The following is a 20,140-nucleotide window of genomic DNA, read 5'->3' as shown; positions in this document are numbered from 1 at the left end:
ATTCCTACTCAGAATACTTAAGTTACAAACACAAGAAAAATTCATAGATTAAAATAATTGAACAAAGAGTATCATTAAGTCAAACCGTTTTTAATAGTAATTTTGTAAAGTTATTTATGACACTGCTTTTTATGTGTATTCGCAATTCTCTAAAATCTTGATAATTTTGGTGATTTATTCTTATCTGTGCTCTGAATACTTTATTCTTATAATTAATATCATTATTTTTAACTTACTGAAACCTTTCAACTTACGTAATCAGTAATGTTCTGACGCTGATATTAAACTTTTATTTATTTATTTATTTATTTATTTGAGATGGAGTCTCATTCTGTCACTCAGACTGGAGTGCAGTGGTGTGATCTTGGCTCACTGCAACCTCCACTTCTGGGTTCCAGCGAGTCTCCTGCCCTAGTCTCCCAAGTAGCTGGGGTTACAGGCTCCCGCCATCACACCTGGCTAATTTTCGTATTTGTATGTTTAGTAGAGATGGGGTTTGTCATGTTGGCCAGGCTGGTCTCGAACTCCTGACCTCAGGTGATCCACCCATCTCGGCCTCCCAAAGTGCTGGGATTACAGGTGTGAGCCACTGAGCTCAGCCTGGTATTAACCTTTTAATTCAATACAGTATTCTTGTAACAGACCTTCTCCCATCGATGGGCTCATTTTTATTGCTCTTTGTTCTTTCCTGCTTCTGCCAGTTTTGAGAGCCTATAAAATGGCTTCCTTTCTACAACATCTTATCCCACATTCAGATTTTTCATATAGCATGTCACACGCAGCTTAAGACATTTTCCATAACATATTATGAGTTGATGACTTCTATCACTTTGAGGAAGATTTATCTTGTAAATTCTCTTATAATGGCGGGTAAAAAAATGTTATGTGAAATGGCACATTGAAAGAAAGGAAAGTCTAAAGGTGGATTGCTTAAAGGATCGTGATTTTTTTTTCCCATTGGATCTTCTGCAGTTGAGGATTCCCTGCATAAATCCCTCAAGGGGTAGCAGATCAGGCTTCTCAGTTTCAGCCAGGGATGGATGGTTTGCACCTCCTGATGTGTTCATCAGCAACATGATGAAGCCAGTGTCCTTGGCTACTGATTCCAACCTTTTGTTCTCTTCTTGGAGAAATGGAGAAAAAGATACACTTATATACTACAAGTGTAGATTTTGGTTATCTTTATTTGTGAAGAAATTTTTTGTTTACCTCTCATTTTATTCATTCGTTCAGTAAATATTCATCTACCTACCTACTATGTGCTAGGCACTGTGATAGTCACTAGGCATTAAAAAAGTATATTGATGATCAGTGCTAAAATTATTTTCAAACTGTTTTTTTTTTTTTTGTTGTTGAGACAGAGTCTCGCTTTGTCGCCCAGACTGGAGTGCAGTGGCCGGATCTCAGCTCACTGCAAGCTCCGCCTCCCGGGTTCACGCCATTCTCCTGCCTCAGCCTCCCGAGTAGCTGGGACTACAGACGCCCGCCACCTCGCCTGGCTAGGTTTTTGTATTTTTTAGTAGAGACGGGGTTTCACTGTGTTAGCCAGGATGGTCTCGATCTCCTGACCTTGTGATCCGCCCGTCTCGGCCTCCCAAAGTGCTGGGATTACAGGCTTGAGCCACCGCGCCCGGCCTCAAACTGTTTTAAGAGAGCACTCCTAAATTAAAAGAAATTATGTATCAACAGAGAAATGTCCTCCCCCCACCCCAACTTTTTTTTCCTACGAAATTGCTACTGGCTAGAGAATGATGATGATTTGCACTTCTGACATCATTACCTAATGTTGGGTTTCTGTGCCTGGGCTCTTTATGCTGTGGAGGCAAATGGTGTTTTGAGTGTCTTAATTTCACTGGAACGCTGCACCTGTTGCTGGCTATTCTTGCATATGAAATCCAGGCCCTAGAGTCACTTGCTTTCATTTCCTTTTCCTGCTCCCTCTTTCCGGTCTGTGTGTGTGTTGGGGTGGGGGTGGGGGGTTGGGGGGGCGGCAGATTAGTAGCTCCTGTGAAGAGTCACCACCTTCCTGTTCCTTCAAGGCTATGATTTTAGCGCCCCCAGGAGTCGTAGTGTTGCGTCACTCTGTCATCTGTCGCCGAAAGACTCATAATCCGGCAGCCTCAAGAGTTTGAGACATGGGTTTATACCTGAGTTTGGGGTTCTGGGGGAGGGGTGAAGTGGAACAGGCTTTCAGCAGCTGCTGCTGCCACCCGATACCTGGAACCTTACTGCTGTTGAGGAACATGTATTTCCTCTTGGCTTCATCTGCTGTTTGGCTATGACTGAGGAAGACAGGAGGTATTGCATAGTATCATTTACTTTCATAGAAACAACTCTGACACCTCTAGGCTTCATGTTGGTTCAGGCGATGCTCTCGAAAGCCAGGGAGTTGCTTTGCCAGATGCGTGCTATGGCTGAAGGAATGGCTCAAGAGCTGGGACCTGGCCCTGAGGTTAAATCCACTCACAGCACGAATTTGATGTTTTACTTTGTGTCCTGAAACCTCAGTAACCTTATTTTTCAAGTGAGAGTTGAAATATTGACACAGCTTAACTTGTAAGAATTTTGCAGGCATCAGTGAAAATAAATTGAATGCACTTTGAAGTTCAGAGATTTCTAAAAGTTAATACAGACCAAATTATATCCTGATGATCAAGTAGGAACATCCATAGTTCCAGTACTGTAGTGCATTGACAACCTCCAGGAAGTTACGGTAGCCTGATATTCCTAATTTTAAACCAACTTTGTCATGTTTAATTTATTCAGACTTTTATAGATAGACAGATTTACTACTGGACATTCTCTGGTGGAGAAAAATTTCATGGAAAAAGTTTAATGTGAAATGGCACATAAGTGGTCCCGACTTGCAAGTTCAGGAACGGCTTGTTCACCACTGAAGACTGCCCTGGAATAAGAGAGACCAGCTTTGTTCTTGTCTTATTTCTGGATCACCCTTTCTCCTTTGTACCTTCTGACATTGTTTCTGTGTTCCCTCCTCCCATCTGCCACCTGCTCCTTTGCAACTCTGTAGAGTATTTTAATAATAGGTTGTTTGTGCCTGTCTTGCCTCTGCAGTGCTCACTTTCACCTGTTTCCTCAGCCTCTGCCTTCTCCTTTCCCCCTTTTGGCATGCTCTGGCCTGCCTCCATAGTTGAACCTGATCCCTGAGGCAATGATATGGCAGATGCCTCAACTCTCCATCTATAGCACTTGTCTTGCCTGGCCTGGGAACCGGCTCTTTTACTGCTGTACTACATGGAACACAGTAGGCGCTTCTTAGACCTATCAGGGGCCTGGCTCTCCCAAATGCTCTTTCCAGGAACTCTGGCCCTGTGAACCCACTGCTGAATGTCATAGCTCATAAATAAACTCTCAAGTGATAACTGTCATTTGAGTTCTCTAGTTCTCACCTGACTCCCTCTTAATATCATCCTGGAACTGTCTTGGAAACCCTGGAACTGATTTGAAATACCTCTGGTCAGTTCCTCAGCATCAGTTCTGTCTAATGAACACCTAGATTCTTCATTGTCTCTTCACTTTCGGCTCTACGTTGTCACAAGTAGATGATTATGTCTCATTCCCAAGTAGAGATAGGACACATGAGAGTGGGTGGGTGTGCCCATGGTTAGACAGGACTATCTTTGTGTAGTACCGGCTGCGGCAGGATCTACAGTGACTCACACATCTTCTGAGTGGCCAACATCCTCAGATTTGCATGTGGGCATTTGCAAGAGGAAGCACACAGATCCTGTGATCAGGGCTGAGATGCATACAGGTGTGTCTGCTGGACTGGGGCAGGTGGCGCTCGGTGGAAGAAAGGTTGTAGGCAGGGAAAGTGTTGCCTCATGGAGGGTGATCCTGATATGGTGGGAACTTCAGTCCAGACTCCGACATCATCATGGGCAAGCCAAACGACAGTAAACAACCTTCAGGGCTTGGGGACATCGGCACACTCACCTGCAGAGAGCCAGACGGAAGACAGGCAGTAGCACAAGTTTTCTGAGGTAGAGATTGTGACTGTAGGTGACCAAGGAACAAAATATTATGAAGACCACATTGGGGTTCATAGGCTGGTGGCCCTGTAGGACACTTGGTCACTTTTCCCACTGTGTGTGTGTGTTTTTTTTTTTCTCCTGCCAACACCAAAGAGTAATCTCTAGGTGTCTCTTCTTCACTCCTCCCCATGAAGCTTGAAAGTTCTAAAGCTCACCAGAAACTAGAAAACTTTTCCTCACTGTGACAGCAAGTGTGCTTCCAGAAAACTCACTTGCTGACCTTTGTTCCACAGTCCAGCAGGTTGCCACCTGATTTATAAAAACAGATTATGAAGAGAGTCCAGAAAAATTACTCCCTCTTTCTTTTTTTTTTTCAAGTAGCATTTTAAAATTCCTTTCTTTTTAAAGTAGTTGGGATGTTTTATTAATTTCGTTCACTGTTGCCTTAAATGACAATTCTTGTCTCCCTGAAGAACTCTTGGCCTTCCTTCCTGCCACTAGAGTGAGAAGTTCTAAGCTAGAAGGGCCATCCCAGGGATGACTGCTTTAAGCAGCCAGTCATGTAGGGTTGCGCCTGTGGCCCTGGCAGATTGAATCCACTTTCTACCAAGTTGGTGGCATCACTTGGCTTCCATGTAGTGTTTTTCTGTTCTCCTGAAGATCGCTGTTGGCCACTGGAGGCCTCACTCACTGAGTTCCAGACAGCTGCCACTTCGTTTAGAAGCAACACTGCCAGTGAGAAACCCTGCCACACACAACACACACACAGACACACACAGAGACACACATACAGAGACATACACACAGACACACACAGAGACACACACACACAGAGACACACACACACACCACACACACACACACACACGTGAGAGGAGGGCCACCCTGGGATGAAACCCTGAGTTCCCCCGTCTCAGCCCACTCCTTCTATCTCCTGGTGGAGGAAGAAGCTGCGTGCCCCTATTACTACCTCTCTTTACCTCCTCATTAAGGGCTTCGGTGCGATTATTGTCTCCCTTTTAATCTCACTACTTGCAGGCAGCTTTCTTGAGAAAGGTTATAATTTAATCCTGAAATACAACTTCTAGGAGTTTTCTTTTAAATTCATCATTCCAAGTAGGCGTCTTTGTCTGTTTGCACATTAGAAAATGAAACTAATACCTAAATGTGATTTTCCTGCTTTTATTGGTGTGCTATTTAAGGTCTGCATCTGACATCTGACTCCGTGTGGTTTGGAATACTTTATTATTATTATTATTATTATTTTGAGATGGAGTCTTGCTCTGTCTCCCAGGCTATACTGCAGTGGTGCGATCTCGGCTCACTGCAACCTCTGCCTCCTTGGTTCAAGCGATTCCCATGCCTCACCCTCCCAAATAGCTGGGATTACAGGCGCACACCTCCACACCTGGCTAATTTTTGTATTTTTAGTAGAGATGGAGTCTTACCATGTTGGCCAGGCTGGTCTCAAACTCCTGACCTCAGGTGATCCGCCAGCCTCAGCTTCCTGAAGTGCTGAGATTATAGGTATGAGCCACTGAGCCCAGCCTGGAATATTTTCTAAGCTCTTTGATGATGGCGGCTTAGATTTAACTCTCTCTGACTTAATTTTGTTGATTATATTGTCATTCAATTCCATTTGTATACTCACATGGAAACAAAGGCATGATTTCAGATTTCATTTATATCTTCATGCTTTGGAAAAACAAAGCATGATTTGGAGAAATCACTCAGCCCATTAAATACCATCCTTGACATTACTTTTTTGGGTTTGCTTGTTTTTAAAACAGTTTTTATTGGCTTTTGCTTTTTATAATTTTTTGAACCGTATCAATAGTAGCATAATGAGTATCTTTAGATGTGCTGTTAAAATCATGTGAAAATTCTTTTTGTGTCAACACGAAGAGTTTTGTTTACAATCATTACTATGATCAAGAACGAGGGTGGAATTTCCTAGCTAGACACAAATGAGTTTAAAAAAAACCCTGACATACTCTTCCATTATTGGTTAAGTTGTATTCTAAACAATATGAGTCTGATGAAGATATTAAGGGGAGTTAATTAGACTGTAAGACTCTTGAGGACAGTTGATGCCTTTTTCATTTTTGCATTCTTCTTGGGCACCGTGTAGTTGATCAGTATAGTCATGGGATTTAGTTTTGATTGTAGGGAGCTGTGTGAACTGCATGAAGCAGATGAGACTCCATCCTCGCATGGGAAACCTTTAAGGATTTTGAAGTTGGGCAGGTACAGGTTATTAGAAAGATCACTCTAGGCTCTGTGGGAGAGTGATTCAGAGGGAAGAGCCCCTAGAGGCCCATGGAGCATTGCAGGTGGCTCTGCCAGGAGACCAGGTAGAAGATGTGGTGAGGGTGGGTGGGAGATGGATGAAGCTGTGGATTTCATAGGTAAAGATTCATCATCCTTCATCTGCAGCTACACTATTGAAGAAGACCTCTGAAAACCAGAAGGCGTTTTATTTGTAGTTCATTTGGCAGGAAAACTTGAGTTTGACCTGAACTCATTCGGTGTTGAAGCCTGACTTGAACAGCTGGGACACTTTTAAAGTCCTTACGTATGTCAGGCATCCTTCATAAAACATATGTATTTGCTGCAGGGCTATTCATGTGTTTGATTAGGGGAAATTGCCCTGGATCTTGCTGTTTTTTGTTTTCACTGTAATATATGACTTGTGCTATATAACTTTTCTCAAATGGGAAGAGTTCTGGTTCAGCAGCACCCCTGGCCCTAGGGTTTTGGAAAAGAGGTTGTAAAACTATTTGACGTGTGTTTACAGGATAAGGTTGATGAAACTGACTGATAAGAAATGAAGGCAAGATCTATGGAAGAAAAGAACATTTCTGGGAAGACTCAAAAGTTAATGATGACACCGCCTCATTAACATTGAAGGGAAGTAGAACTTTAGAAGGGGTCAGAAATATTCATTATATAGGCATGATTTATTGAAAAGGATGCATCTTGAATTTTTGAAGTGTTGCTTGTATGTGATCTTGGACTGAATCGTAGGCCAGAAAAAGGGGGCAATTGCAGAAATTTGAAAAAGACCTATAGATTAATTCACAGTTTTGCTTCTATGTGAATTCTCTGGTTTTCATCATTGTACTCTGGTTATGTAAGATGGTAATATTTGGGGAAGTTGGACGAAGGGAATATGAGAACTCTGTGTACTCTTTTCTTTTTTTTCTTTACCACTTCTTTTATAAGTCTAAAATTATTTCAAGATAAACATTTGAAAAATGACAAAAGAAAAAGAGCTGTTTGTCATATCAGGGAATGGCATCATCCATGATGCTTTTAAGTAGAGAGTATCTATGAGAAGAAGTCTAGTTTTCTTGGAGAATTCGAAGTCTAAAAGTGCAAATCGGGTAAAATTTCAGTCAGGTCTTCACCCCCTCCCAATTTTTGCTTTTTAAAAAAGCTGACCTGGTTTCTATTGTAAGATTAACTTTTTATATTCTGATCTGAGAAAAATGCTTGACTGTAGTTTAAGTGTACAAAGAAGAGTACTAGGCCAGGCGTGGTGGCTCATGTCTGTAATCCCAGCACTTGGGGAGACCAAGGTGGGCAGATTGCTTGAGGTCAGGAGTTTGAGACCAGGCTGACCAACATGGTGAAACCCATCTTTACTAGAAATATAAAAATTAGCTGGGCGTGGTGGCATGCGCCTGTAATCCCAGCTACTCGGGAGGCTGAGGCAGGTGAATTTCTGGAACCCGGGAGGCGGAGGTTGCAGTGAGCTGACATCACGTCACTGTACTCCAGCCTGGGCGACACAAGACTGGGTCTCAAGAAAAAAAAAAAGAAGAGTTATAAAATGGAGAGCTCATGGGAAGTGCCATAACTTGGCCCTTGCATTTAGTCTCTCTGGTGTTGGAGGGTGTGGTTTGGCTCTAGTTCTTGTTTGTAGCTCTGCAAGGTGAGGTGTAGGTTTATTAGTTAGGACTGACAGTTATAATATGATGTTCAAAGCCAAGAGGGTTTACAGATAACAGGGAAGAATGAAGAAGATGTGTACCTTTCATGGCCAAGGTCAGCTCGCCTGGATTTTGTGGTGCTGATGCTGCTGGGTGTATATTTTCTCCATGGAGAGAGGATTGGTTTCTGAATTCTTTTGCTTCCCTCTCTCACTTCGACACTACCTCCTGTAGTTTCAGCTAATTTGTTCTGTAATTCTCTCTCCACTCCAATTCTTTCTTTCTTTTTTGATGAGAGTAGACCTAGGCTGGCAGCCAGTTGCTATTGAGCTATAATAGAGCTAGTGGTATGAACAAAATTTGATTACTGCTGTCAACACCAGATTGAATAAGAAAGTGCATACCCTAGACAGATACTTGCAACATAAATGGTCTATTGATTTCACAAGAACTAGAAAATGAGGCCACTGTGTAATCTAGCAGAACAACAGATCTGTGAATAGAGTGGGCCCTGACATTGCACAACGGTTTTCAAAAGTGCCCTCCTATCGATCTTTTTAGAAGAACCTTCAGATAAACTGATTTTAGCTTCTGATTTTCCTCACCATCAAGTATTTACAGAAACTCCAAGGAAGCCTTTGCACTTGTGTGTGTGCAATGGTTTGCTTTTCCTCCATAGCATCTAGTTTGGAAGTTATATTGGCTATTACAGACCTTATTTGCTCCTGAGTTATCATGGCATTTCTACTTAGCTTAATACGAATGTTTTAGGAGTTTCCCACCATGGAAAGTTCTGTTTGACATATGAAAGTTCAATGGTCAGTTTCATAGTCAGCTCTAGGGCAAGAAATAAATAAAACAATGGATTACAGAGTATAGCCTTGCAACACAGGAAATTTTTTAGTAGATGGATGAGTCATATTATTAATATATGCTGCAAGGCCCGAGGTCTTACATCAAAAAATAAGGAAAAAAGTTTTTAATTTTTTAAAGTTAATAGCCTTCTGATATTTTCTTTGTTATATTTTGTATAGTTTTTGTTCTGTTTAGTTTTGGGGGGATCAAAAAAATAAATACTAAAATAGAATGTTTTAGGAAAAAGGTAATTAACATCATTGTACATGAATTTGCTCTAACACAGTAAGGTCTGAAAAAAAAAAAAAGATTTTCCCTTTGATGTAGACTTGTTTCAATAATTACTATTCTCCCAGTACTGCACTTTTGAGAGGGAAGGAGAAATTGTTGCTAGTGTCTAGATCTTGACTTGTCTTCCTTGGCTACCTTCAAAATTTGAGATCCTGAATCTTAAATCACATCTGGTCTAAAAATTCTTCCTATAAACAGTTATGACTATTTACTGACAAAAGGCTGCTTTTATTGTGCCTGTTTCTATTTCAGAGGAAGACACATAGAGACAGGTGGAAAGAACTGATTTGTAAAGATTGAAATGTCATATTTACATTCAGAATTTCATTTCCTTACCAGTTTTCAGAAGAACCCTTTGGTAGAGGAAACAGGGCCAACTTCTTTCACAGCCTCTTACTGTAGATAGAAATATGAAGTCCAGCAATATTTAGCTGGTGTGAACCCAGACAGCTGTACCAGGAACAATGTTGAAAATCTTTGATTCCTATTGGAAAATAGCCACTGTTAAAGATGCACACCTTCAGGACCTCACTTCAGGATTGTAGCCAGTATCCGTTCTGACTAGGTGGTGCCCACGCCTCCCTGGCTGTTTTGTGTTTTGAATATTTAGTCCTGATTCTAGAAATGAAGACATTTTTGGCCTATGGATAAAAGACGGGTTTCGATAGCCATTAAGGAAATGCAAATCAAACCACAATGAAATGTCACTTCATACCCAGTAGGATGGCGATAATAAAAAAGACAAATAATAACAAATATTGGTGAGGATGTGGAGAAATGGGTATCCACATACACTGCTAGTGGGAATGTGAAAGGATGGAGCCACTTTGGAAAGCTGTCTGGCAGTTCTTCCAAAGGTTAAGCACAGGGTTGCCATATGACTCAGCAGTTCTACTTCTGGGTACACACACACACACACACACACACACACTCACCTCACACCCAAGAGACATGAAAATAAATGCCCACATCAAAAACTTGTACACAAATGCTCATAGCAGAATTAACTGGTATTAGCTAAAAGATAAAAACAACCCAAATGTTCATGAACTGATAAACACATAATAAAATGTGGTCTATCGATACAATGGAATATTTTAAAAAGAAATGAAATACCCATACATCCTACAACACGCATGGACTTCAAAAACATCATGCTAAGTGAAATAAGCTAGTCACAAAAAACCATATACTGTACGATTTCTTTTATATGAAATGTACAGAATAGGTAACTCTACAGACTGGAAGTAGATTTCAGTGGTTGCGTTGGGCTAAGGGATGGGGATCGATTGTGGTGATGGTTGTAGAATTCTTTGAAAATACTAAAAATCATTAAGTTATACAGTGTAAATGAGCTAATTGTATAATATATAAATTATATATCAATAAAGTTTGATGCAGAAAGAGATTATTGGGTATTGACTATGTGACATCATCTGTATCACTGCGCTTTTCCTGGTCTCTCTGCCTGTGACAGTCCTAGAAGACAGGTGAAGTCAGCTTGTCCATTTTACAGATTTGGAGACTGAGGCTGAGAGAGAGACAGAGAAAGAGAGAGAGAGAGAGAGAGTATTTTGCCAGAGTTATGCAGCTGCTAGTCTAAGGAAAATGTAGAGATGAAGAGGAGGAGCGAAGGGGAAGTACTGTCAGTTTCTCTTTTCTGTACCACAGTACAGTAGCAGGATGAGCGATGCCTTTGAATTCAAACCTGTGTGTATCCTGACAAAGATACATATTCTATGAAAAGTCTTTGATAATAAGTAGAAAATTTCTATTTCACAACAAGCAAGAAAAAGAATGAGAAAAGGACTAGAAAGTAGATAATGATCATATGAATAATGATTTTCCTTGCTTTTTGCATGTATGTGGAGGACACATGCAGAAGTGACAGCAGGAGTTCGAGACCAGCCTGACCAACATGGTGAGACAATGTCTCTACTAAAAATACAAAAAAAAGCGCCAGGGGTAGTGATAGATGCCTGTAATCCCAGCTACTCGGGAGGCTGAGGCAGGAGAATCACCTGAACCCAGGAGGCGGAGGTTGCAGTGAGCCGAGATCATGCCATTGCACTCCAGCCTGGGTGACAAGAGTGGAAAAAAAAACTATGATAATAAAGAGAGCAAAGCGACCATAAAAGAGAATAGGCTGGAAAAAATAGTCTAAATGGTGGTCTCTTATCTTATAGCTGCATGTGGTTAGGTTTATTTTTTCCATAATAGCAATTTCTAAGGGTTGAAGAAGAAATCCTTTTGAGTTTTACTTCCCCAAGGTATATATAGCTACTACAGTGAAATAATAAGCCCAATTTATTCTTTGAAGTATAGTTAATATGTAACAAAACTCCTAAGGCCAGTTGTATACCCAGGGCAATCACCTTCTAACACCTTTATTTATGTACACAGTGGGTAGGAAGGTGGGTGGAGTGCCCCTTCCCAGCTGACACTGTCAAAACAGGAAGCAAAGTTATAATCTCTGTCATAGGAACATGAATAGAGGCCCTTAGTTGTGACTATTAAAAAAACAAAAAACCTACCTAAGGAGTTTTCACTGACTGCAAAGTGTAACTTCCTGTCTGGCGTTTAGAGGAGGTGGGGTTAGTTAGGTTTAGTCAGATCCTCTCATGAGAAAAATAAAAGCCACAAAAAAAAAAAAAAAAGGACATCCCAGTGTGCAGTTCGAAGGCTGCTTTTGTTGTCCACTTCCTCCACATCTTTTTCCTTGTCATCTAAGCAGATGTAGGTGATGAGCAGCCCGGCAGCCACCACGTTTCACTGGAAAAAGTGCAGATTGGATTTGCCAGGGCATGTAGCTGTCCAGGCTTGCAAGAGATTACCAGGTAAGTTTGTCAACTTGTGCTACTCCCAGCCAGTGAGGTTTTCATAGGAAGCGCCTCTGAAGACAGGGCTCTCTCGTTCACTTTTGTTAAGTACCAAAGCTTAGGACCAGGCTGGTGACGGGAACAGACAGCCTGTCCTTCCTGCTGCCACATCTGTTGTGGACCCTGAAGAGTAGAGACTAACGCTGTCTGCTTTGCACTTCTCTTCAGGAGGTGATAATTCACTAGAGTTATTAGCTTCTTTGAAAGAAGATTTCCAGGATCCCTACATTTGTGGTAGCAAATGTGCTTCACTTTACCTCCCTGTAGATTTTCAAAATAGCTTACTCTGTGCTGACCGTTTACTGCCGTATAGAGAAGAAGCCTCCTGTGTGGTGTTGAGTATTGGTCGACCTCATCCCATATTGTATTTGATTTACTCTGTTGGCTAAAAAGGCATTTTACTTCTTGAAATATTTAGTTTCAACCTGAGAAAGGGGAGAATAAAACGTTTGTACTTTGGGGGATTGTATAAGCGCTGGGGTTTCTGTTTCAGTGCAGGCTTCTCTATGAGACGTGTATATGCGTAACTTTGTGTAGGGAAAGTGTCATGCACTTTTCTCTCACTGAAGTTTACTTCCGGGGTGACTTAGTTTTTCTGATCAGTTTAGATGTTCATATCTTGTTTAATGTATACATGTGTGTACTGGTTGTATGAACTTTTGGAGAGAAAAATAACCCCAAGTGATGTGTTTTATTTGATTATACACATCATGCACGAATGTTGTCACTATGAAAAACTTTGAGGCTGGTTGGTTTTCTTTTTTAATGTTTTTCTTTCTTGTGGAATTACTCTTTCCCTCTTAATGTTTTCCTTCTTAGCTTCAGCGAATGAGGTGGTAAGGGGTTGTAAGTGTTGTCTCTGTGGAGCAAATTCAAACCAAAATGATTGGAGCAGCTCATATTTTCTTAGTGAATTGGGTGTCTTGAACAAGTGGCATAGAAGATTGGTGTACTACAATTCTCATCATTAGCTGTTACTTCTTTCTTAAATAACCATGTGATCCCAACACAAAATCAAAATACCTCTCAGGGACCTAAATTAAAACTCCATGAGGGCCGGGCATGATGGCTTATACCTGTAATCCAAGCACTTTGGGAGGCTGAGACAGGGGGATCACTTGAGGCCTGGAGTTTGAGACCACCCTGGGCAACATAGGGAGATTCCATCTCTACAAAAAATTAAAAAATCAGTCAGTCATGGTGGCATGTGCCTGTGGTCCCAGCTATTTAGGAGACTGAGGTGGGAGGATAGCTTGAACATAGGAGTTTGAGACTGTGGTGAGCCATGATCATTCCACTGCATTCCAGTCTGGACAACAGAGGGATATCTTGTCTCAAAAGCCTGCATAGGAGCATCTATTGCAGACTTGTGACCTTTCGAAGATTTCCTTTGATTGTTACTAAATCCTCTCTCTTTCCCCGACATTGAGAGTCTCTGTAGTCAGCTAGTCTTCATCAAAGGGTCTTGCTACAAAGGGTCTGGGGTAACCATAGTGTTTGAAATCAGAAGACAACTAGAAGAAAAGTACAAACAAACCTTTAAATAATAAGCAGGCTTTGGCTGGGGGTGGTGGCTCATGCCTGTAATCCCAGCACTTTGGGAGGCCAAGGCGGGCGGATCACCTGAGGTCAGGAGTTTTATACCAGCCTGGCCAACATGGTGAAACCTGGTCTCTACTAAAAATACAAAAATTAGTCGGGCGTGGTGGCGGGTGCCTGTAATCCCAGCTACTTGGGAGGCTGAGATGGGAGAATCACTTGAACCTGGGAGGCAGAAGTCGCAGTGAGCAGCGATCGCACCATTGCACTCCAGCCTGGGTGACAGAGTGAAACTCTGTCAAAAAAAAAAAAAAAAAAAAAAAAGCAGGCTTTTAAATGAGTAGCTACAGTGTTAAATATATTTAATTGCTGTGCTGGTTGAGTACTGGTTCATTTAGATAACATTCTTTCCTGCTCTATGACCAATCAAAAGGCTTTTTAGGAAAATACCATTTTAAAAAATAAAATGTATTTCAGTGCATGTTATTTTAATAAAAATAGAAAACCAATGTGTACATGATTTCGAATTTCACAGGGGCCTAGATTGTCATCAGTTATTACTGAACTGAATTTTTTTTGTGTGTCCATAGTATAGACTCTTTAGTGATCTTTTTAGAAATAAGGACATTAAATTTAATGTTAAAAATAGTATTTTCAGCCAGGCACAATGGCTCATGCTTGTAATCCCAGCACTTTGGGAGGCTGAGGAGGGCAGATCACCTGAGGTCAGGAGTTCAGGCCAGGAGCCTGACCAATGTAGTGAAACATCGTCTCAACTAAAAATACAAAAATTAACTGGGCGTGGTGCTGGGTGCCTGAAATCCCAGCTACTTGGGAGGCTGAGGCAGGAGAATCGCTGGGACCTGGGAGGCAGAGGTTGCAGTGAGCTGAGATTGAGCCACTGCACTTCAGCCCGGGCAACAGGATGAGACTCTGTTTAAAGAAAAAAAAAGATCTCTATCTCTATCACTATCTCTATCACTCTCTCTAGCTTATCTGTCTGTCTGTCTATCTATCTATCTATCTATCTATCTATCTATCTATCTATCTATCATCTATCTATCTCATCTCTATCTCTATCTCTATCATCTAGCTCTATCATTATTTTCACTACATGTTAACAATAATATCACTGAGATAAACCAAAGTTTTAAGAAAAGCTTGAAAATGTGAAATGAATAATTTGGAGGCATGATTGGACATTTAGGCATCTATGAAGGCCCAGATGACTCATGTCTGGAAATTGCTGCTGCTCAGGAAGCCACTCCTGGGAGCCCTGCTCGTCTTGCCATCCTTCCTGCTTTCTTGCCGGCCGACAGGACTCTGTGTCAGCTGTTTCCTTTTTAGATGGAAGGGTTAAAAGATTTACTACTTGGGTTCCCCATTAGAATGATCAACATGCTGGTGCCCCACAGTCAGAGATCGCGGCTTGATTGGACCGAGGCCCTGCTCTGCAGCTTGTCAAAAGCCAGCCAAGGGTGTCCAGTGTGGAGGGTACAGGGTAATGTATTCGTTCCCCACTAGACTGAAAGCTCCATGGGAGGGACTAGAGGCAGCTTCGTTACTGCTGCCCCCTAGCACCTGAATGTGTGCCTGATGTGCAGGAGAGGCTCAGTAGCTGCTTGTGGAATGAATGAATGAATGAGTTCCTTTGAGTAACAGGAAGTTGGAAGAAGATTGGACAGAGGCTTAGTTATGGTCTTTGCTGATGTAAGAGAGTGTGCTATGTTATGCTGAACAGTGGTTGTCATCTTGGAAGACACTCTAGGAAATAGTCACAGGGGAACAGGTGGCTGATCTGGGGGAGTGCTGAACAGACCTCTCAGAAGAGACAAGGCTGCAGAGCAGCGGTGTCCTTATGAGGCAAGGCAGGTTGAGAACTTTGGGAAAGAGAATTTCATCAGGGGCTGGGTGTGTGTGTGTGTGAATGTGGATGTGAGGCCAGGTGGGGACACTCCTGGGAGAATCTCCTGAACTGTGGCTCATTCTTTTTTTTGAGACAAAGTCTCGCTCTGTTGCGCAGCCTGCAGTGCAGTGACACAGTCTTAGCTCATTGCAGCCTTGACCTCGCAGGCTCAAGTGATCCTTCCGCCTCAGTCTCCCAAGTAACTGGGACTACAGGTATGTGCTCCCATACCTGGCTAATTTTTAATATTTTTTTTTTTGTAGAGATGGGATCTCGCCATGTTGCCCAGGCTGGTCTTGAACTCCTGAGCTCAAGCGATCCTCCCCGCTCGGCCTCCCAAAATGCTGGAATTACAGGCCTGAGCCACCATGCCCAGCTGTGACTCACTCTTAAAGGAACTCCAGTGTTTTGTGTTGGAACTCCAGGAAGTTGACGACCACACTCATCTATTCAGTCAGCATTTGCTAGGTGCCTGGCGTATGCCCAGCTCTGGGGAGGTATGGGGATATAAAAATGAAGGTGATTTGGTTCTTCCCCTGTGAAGGTTAGAACCCGGAAGGGATGGTGTGTGAAAGTGAATGCTAGGTTTGCTGGGGGCTGAAAGGAAGGAATGTCGTCATCTTTGTCATATGTTAGGGATTGCCTGACCCACCAGTTGACTGTATCCGAATAAAGGAACATAGAATTTGTAGTGATCACAGGGCAGTGATATTTGTCTGGGAAGGTATCTTAGGACTTGTAAATTTTTTGCAGATCTTAATAATTATAGAGAAAATGAGTAGGTGGTTAGGAAGGCCAGGTAACTATAACGTACAGAGGTGAGAGAATGAGAATTGTTAAGTTGGGAGAAAAAGAGTAGAAAGAGTGACATGGTACTGAGCAGTTTTTTGTTTGTTTGTTTGTTTGTTTTTGAGACAGTCTCACTCTGTTGCCCAGGCTGGAGTGCAGTGGTGCGATCTCTGCTCACTGCAACTTCCACCTCCTGGGTTCATGCCATTCTCCTGCCTCAGCCTCCCGAGTAGCTGGGACTACAGGCACCTGTCATCACCTTCGGCCAATTTTTGGTATTTTTTCATAGAGATGGAGTTTCACCATGTTAGCCAGGATGGTCTCAATCTCCTGATCTCGTGATCCGCCCGCCTTGGCCTCCCAAAGTGCTGGGATTACAGGCGTGAGCCATCTTGCCCAGCCCTGAGCAGTTCTTTAAGGGATGGGACTTGGCCCTCAAGATCTGGGTTTCCATTACCACTGCCATCGGCAGGGTAAGTCACTGAACCCCTGAGAAGGGGACTCCCAACCAGGAGGATCACAGGATCTCCCAACCAGGGAGGATGCCCCAGGAGGATGTGGTCAGGGTTCATGATGTTACACATGTTAAAGTTCTTTGCAAGCTATAGTAATAGTTCCAGGTAAATAAATGGAGTAATAAATTATGTAAAAATTATAAAAACCTAGTCTGTTGATAATGGGCTCTTTTAGGTAGATTCTAGGGTAGGAAATCAAACATTATATTCATCATGGTACTTGAAATATATTTAAGCTGAAGCTGTATGCTCTATCATGTTTTTGGTATATTTTTCCTTGACATTACTTGAAAGGCATGCTTATGAAACTGGATTTGGATCTGTTTCATATTTTCACTTGGGTTCTCTGACCCCTACTTAGAGGGCACCAGGTGCTTCCTATTCTAACTGTTTGCAAATTCAAGACTTGGTTGGAGGGCCATTGAGAGGACTGGTGTGGGATTAGATAGGATCTGGACACAGCGACTCCCTTGCTCCTGCTCCAGTATTTTGACCTTCATTTGAACAGTTCAATGAACTGGCAACTCAAGTCGTTTTTTTCCCACTGAACTAGAACGTTCATTGTTTTGCAGAGGAAGATGACTCATAGCCGAGTTCCACCATTGTGCTAAAGTGAAATTTTAGTCTAGGACCAAAGGAACACAGGCCAAACTTTCTGTCTGAGATGCAGAGTACTGAAACTTGGATTGTGAGCTGGGCAGGAATTCCTGTGGCCCTCTGTGTGGAGTTGCTCTCAAGGAAAAGGAGCGTTTAAATACATTTTTGACTTCAAATTTAATTTTTAGTAATATAGTTCAAATATCTTTTAAAATATCTTAAGTAATGAGACAGTTTTCTAAAAAAAAAGTAACGCAAAATGAAAATTCTACAAAGTAGAAAATTGTCATTTCCTTCCTCTCTCCAAAACCATTGTTAATAGTTTTGTTTCTTCTGCTACACTTGTTTTCTATGAATGCAAAAATATATGCCTCTATGGGTAGGCAGGGCTTTTCTTTTTTGAACTAAAATTGAAACCATCCTGATTTGGTGGCATCCCACTTAAAAAATTATTAAAACCGCCTGTGTACATGGTATCTTAGCTTACTTGGGCAATCGCTGGGGCAAATATGCTTTTACTGTCAAATCATCATCTACAACAGATGACATGTAGAGAGATGAGATGTAGTCTATAGTCGTTTGAACTTGCATTTCTTTTTTGTGGAATTGAACTTCTCTGCATATGTTTATTGGCTCTTTGTATGAATTCTTCAGTGATTTGACTTTTCATACATATATTGCTCATTTTCTTCTGTTGCTTGGATCTCTGACTTTTATACTCTTAATGATTCCAAAGGAAATTCCTACAAAATGGCAGATTTGGGATGACTTATTTGAATTTCTTTTGAATTCTAAAATGGTTAACTGCAACCTTAAAAGATAGATATTATTTTTAGATCTCTAGGACAGAGGTTTGAGTCTTTGGACTTAGATTCTGTCGTATTTTCTCTTTCTTTTTTTGGCTAATATGGGAGACGTCATCATCCCAAACTGTACTGAGACTAGTAATTATTTAGATACACTATTTTATTACATTTTCATATACTGATAAATTATTTCCATATGGATGGTAAGTCCTAGATTTATTTATGAAAAAAAAACCATTTTTTTGTATATTTTATGGAACATGGAGTTAGCAGAAAGATGCTGTTGAGTTAGGCTTAAAATTAAGTCCTAACGATTCTACCTCCTGTTGTGGAGCTGTTGTCAGTCTTTAAAGGTGCATCTTTCTAAAATTTTTTGCACATAACTTGACAGATTGCAAGAAGGATTATAATAATTGGTGGCTGTTTGTGTCAGAGCCTTTCAAGTCAATACAGGAAAAAATACATTTAGATGCTAAGTGAAGATAAGACATTAGTTTAAATGAGCCCCGTATGTACCATCATATTGAAAATTTACCAGTTTGTCCTCGTCCTTCAATTAAGATTTGTTAGTGATTTTTCACATCAAAGCATTGAGGCTGTAATTCTATGCTGGGTTCATTTAACCACAGATCCAGTAAATGGCAGGAAATAGAGAGCTATACAGGACAGCAAATGGCCTGCAGTTGCATGGAGGATATCTTTGTGGCAAGGTGCCCAAAATGTTTTGCTGGTTTCAAAGTTTGTATCATTTGTTCAGAAGGGTTTTTATTGCTTGCAAGCAAGCAGGAAAGCAAAGGAAAAGGGCACGCAGCCGCCTCCCCTATGATTCTGTGCTGTATGACCTATTTGCCTTTGGTGCCTTATATAAAAAGCTTTATTTAGTCTGCAGAGAGGTTATTTCTCCAAATAGAGGTGAACTGTCATAGTAGTCTGGAAACGTGATAGATTTCAGTTGAATGCCGCTGATCCAAATACTTGGAGAGGCTGGGCTGTGTGACACTTGTAAGATAGGCACCTTGCACAGATTCTTCCAGGTCACTTGCACTTAATCATCAGTAGAAATACCTCATCAGATAGCGATCCACTTGGCGCTCTGAGAAGCAACTCCTCCTATCACACCGACACTGCTACTTTTGTTCTGGCTCAGCCAGTCTCTTGCTGGGAACCTGCTGCCAGAGTTAGTCTCTTGGCTTCTGCCCTGGCCTATTTTCTTGTTGACTTCTGGATTCTGTGCCTTTAGCTTCTCCTTGGACTCATTGGCCATGACTCTCTTTCTGGTATTAGTAGCTCCTGTATTGTGTTTGAGAGAAGAAATTTATTCCCCTAGCAGATTCACTTTCTACTGAGCTAACTCTAACCCACCCATGCAATCTAGCATCTGCCAATACTCTGAGACCTGCTGATTGTTAATCAGTACTTATTATCTAACTCTGAGTAATGAGTGTTATAGCAGGAAAAGTAGAATCTTTTTGTGTGTGTATGAATGTGGTTTAAGGCACTTTTGGGGACAGAGGAGAAATAAACATCTTGAAATGAATTATTGTATTTTATCTTTGCCCATGTGAATTCTTTAAAATAATTATTAAATTCTCACTTTGCTTATATGCATTAAAAATTTCATAGTGATGGTATTTAAAAGAGGGAGGTAACGGATATTTTGCAAGTGGGTTGAGGAAATGGTTCTTATTTTCCTTTTCACGTCCCATGGGACCCTTTGTATCTGTCTGCCTCCCTCCTATGCATTTCTCCTACTGTTGCAAGGAGGATCTTATGTTTTATGATGAGAATTTATTTGGTGACTAAGTGAAGTGTGCACTAGTTTTTTAAAAAGTCCTTGAGATTGCATTCTGTATATTTGCTGAATTTGTTACTAGGCCTTATGCTGCAAAATTTCTGAGGTTGTTCAAGGTAAATCTATGTCTTGATTACTGAAATAAAGTATTGACATTTATTTCCCATAATTTGGAAGTCATTCAGTAAATAAAATTTGCCTGGTGTTTTATAATGAATCATTTTTATCATATTGGGTTTGT

The 20,140-nt window shown here is 41.3% G+C and overlaps 1 protein-coding gene across 8 annotated transcripts in view; it reads left to right on the top strand.

Moving 5' to 3' along the window:
- The window catches only part of UTRN (utrophin), a 576,638-nt gene that overhangs the window by 44,493 nt on the left and 512,005 nt on the right, over positions 1-20,140 (top strand). For 3 of the 8 annotated variants that reach the window (XM_050787304.1, XM_050787308.1, XM_050787307.1), the window contains exon 1: positions 11,070-11,913. The exons of 3 other annotated variants lie outside the window; for them this stretch is intronic. In XM_050787304.1, the coding sequence (XP_050643261.1) occupies positions 11,820-11,913 (94 nt within the window). In that variant the 5' untranslated portion in view covers positions 11,070-11,819. Of the gene's footprint in view, positions 1-11,069; positions 11,914-20,140 lie in introns of those variants that run through there. 2 more of the 8 variants (XM_050787303.1, XM_050787311.1) reach the window with 1 other exon arrangement.

The sequence above is a fragment of the Macaca thibetana genome, chromosome 4 (assembly GCF_024542745.1).
Source record: "Macaca thibetana thibetana isolate TM-01 chromosome 4, ASM2454274v1, whole genome shotgun sequence".
Lineage (NCBI taxonomy): Eukaryota > Metazoa > Chordata > Mammalia > Primates > Cercopithecidae > Macaca > Macaca thibetana.
Note: the sequence above shows the minus strand (reverse complement) of the source record. Positions and strands in the feature narration are given on the sequence as shown.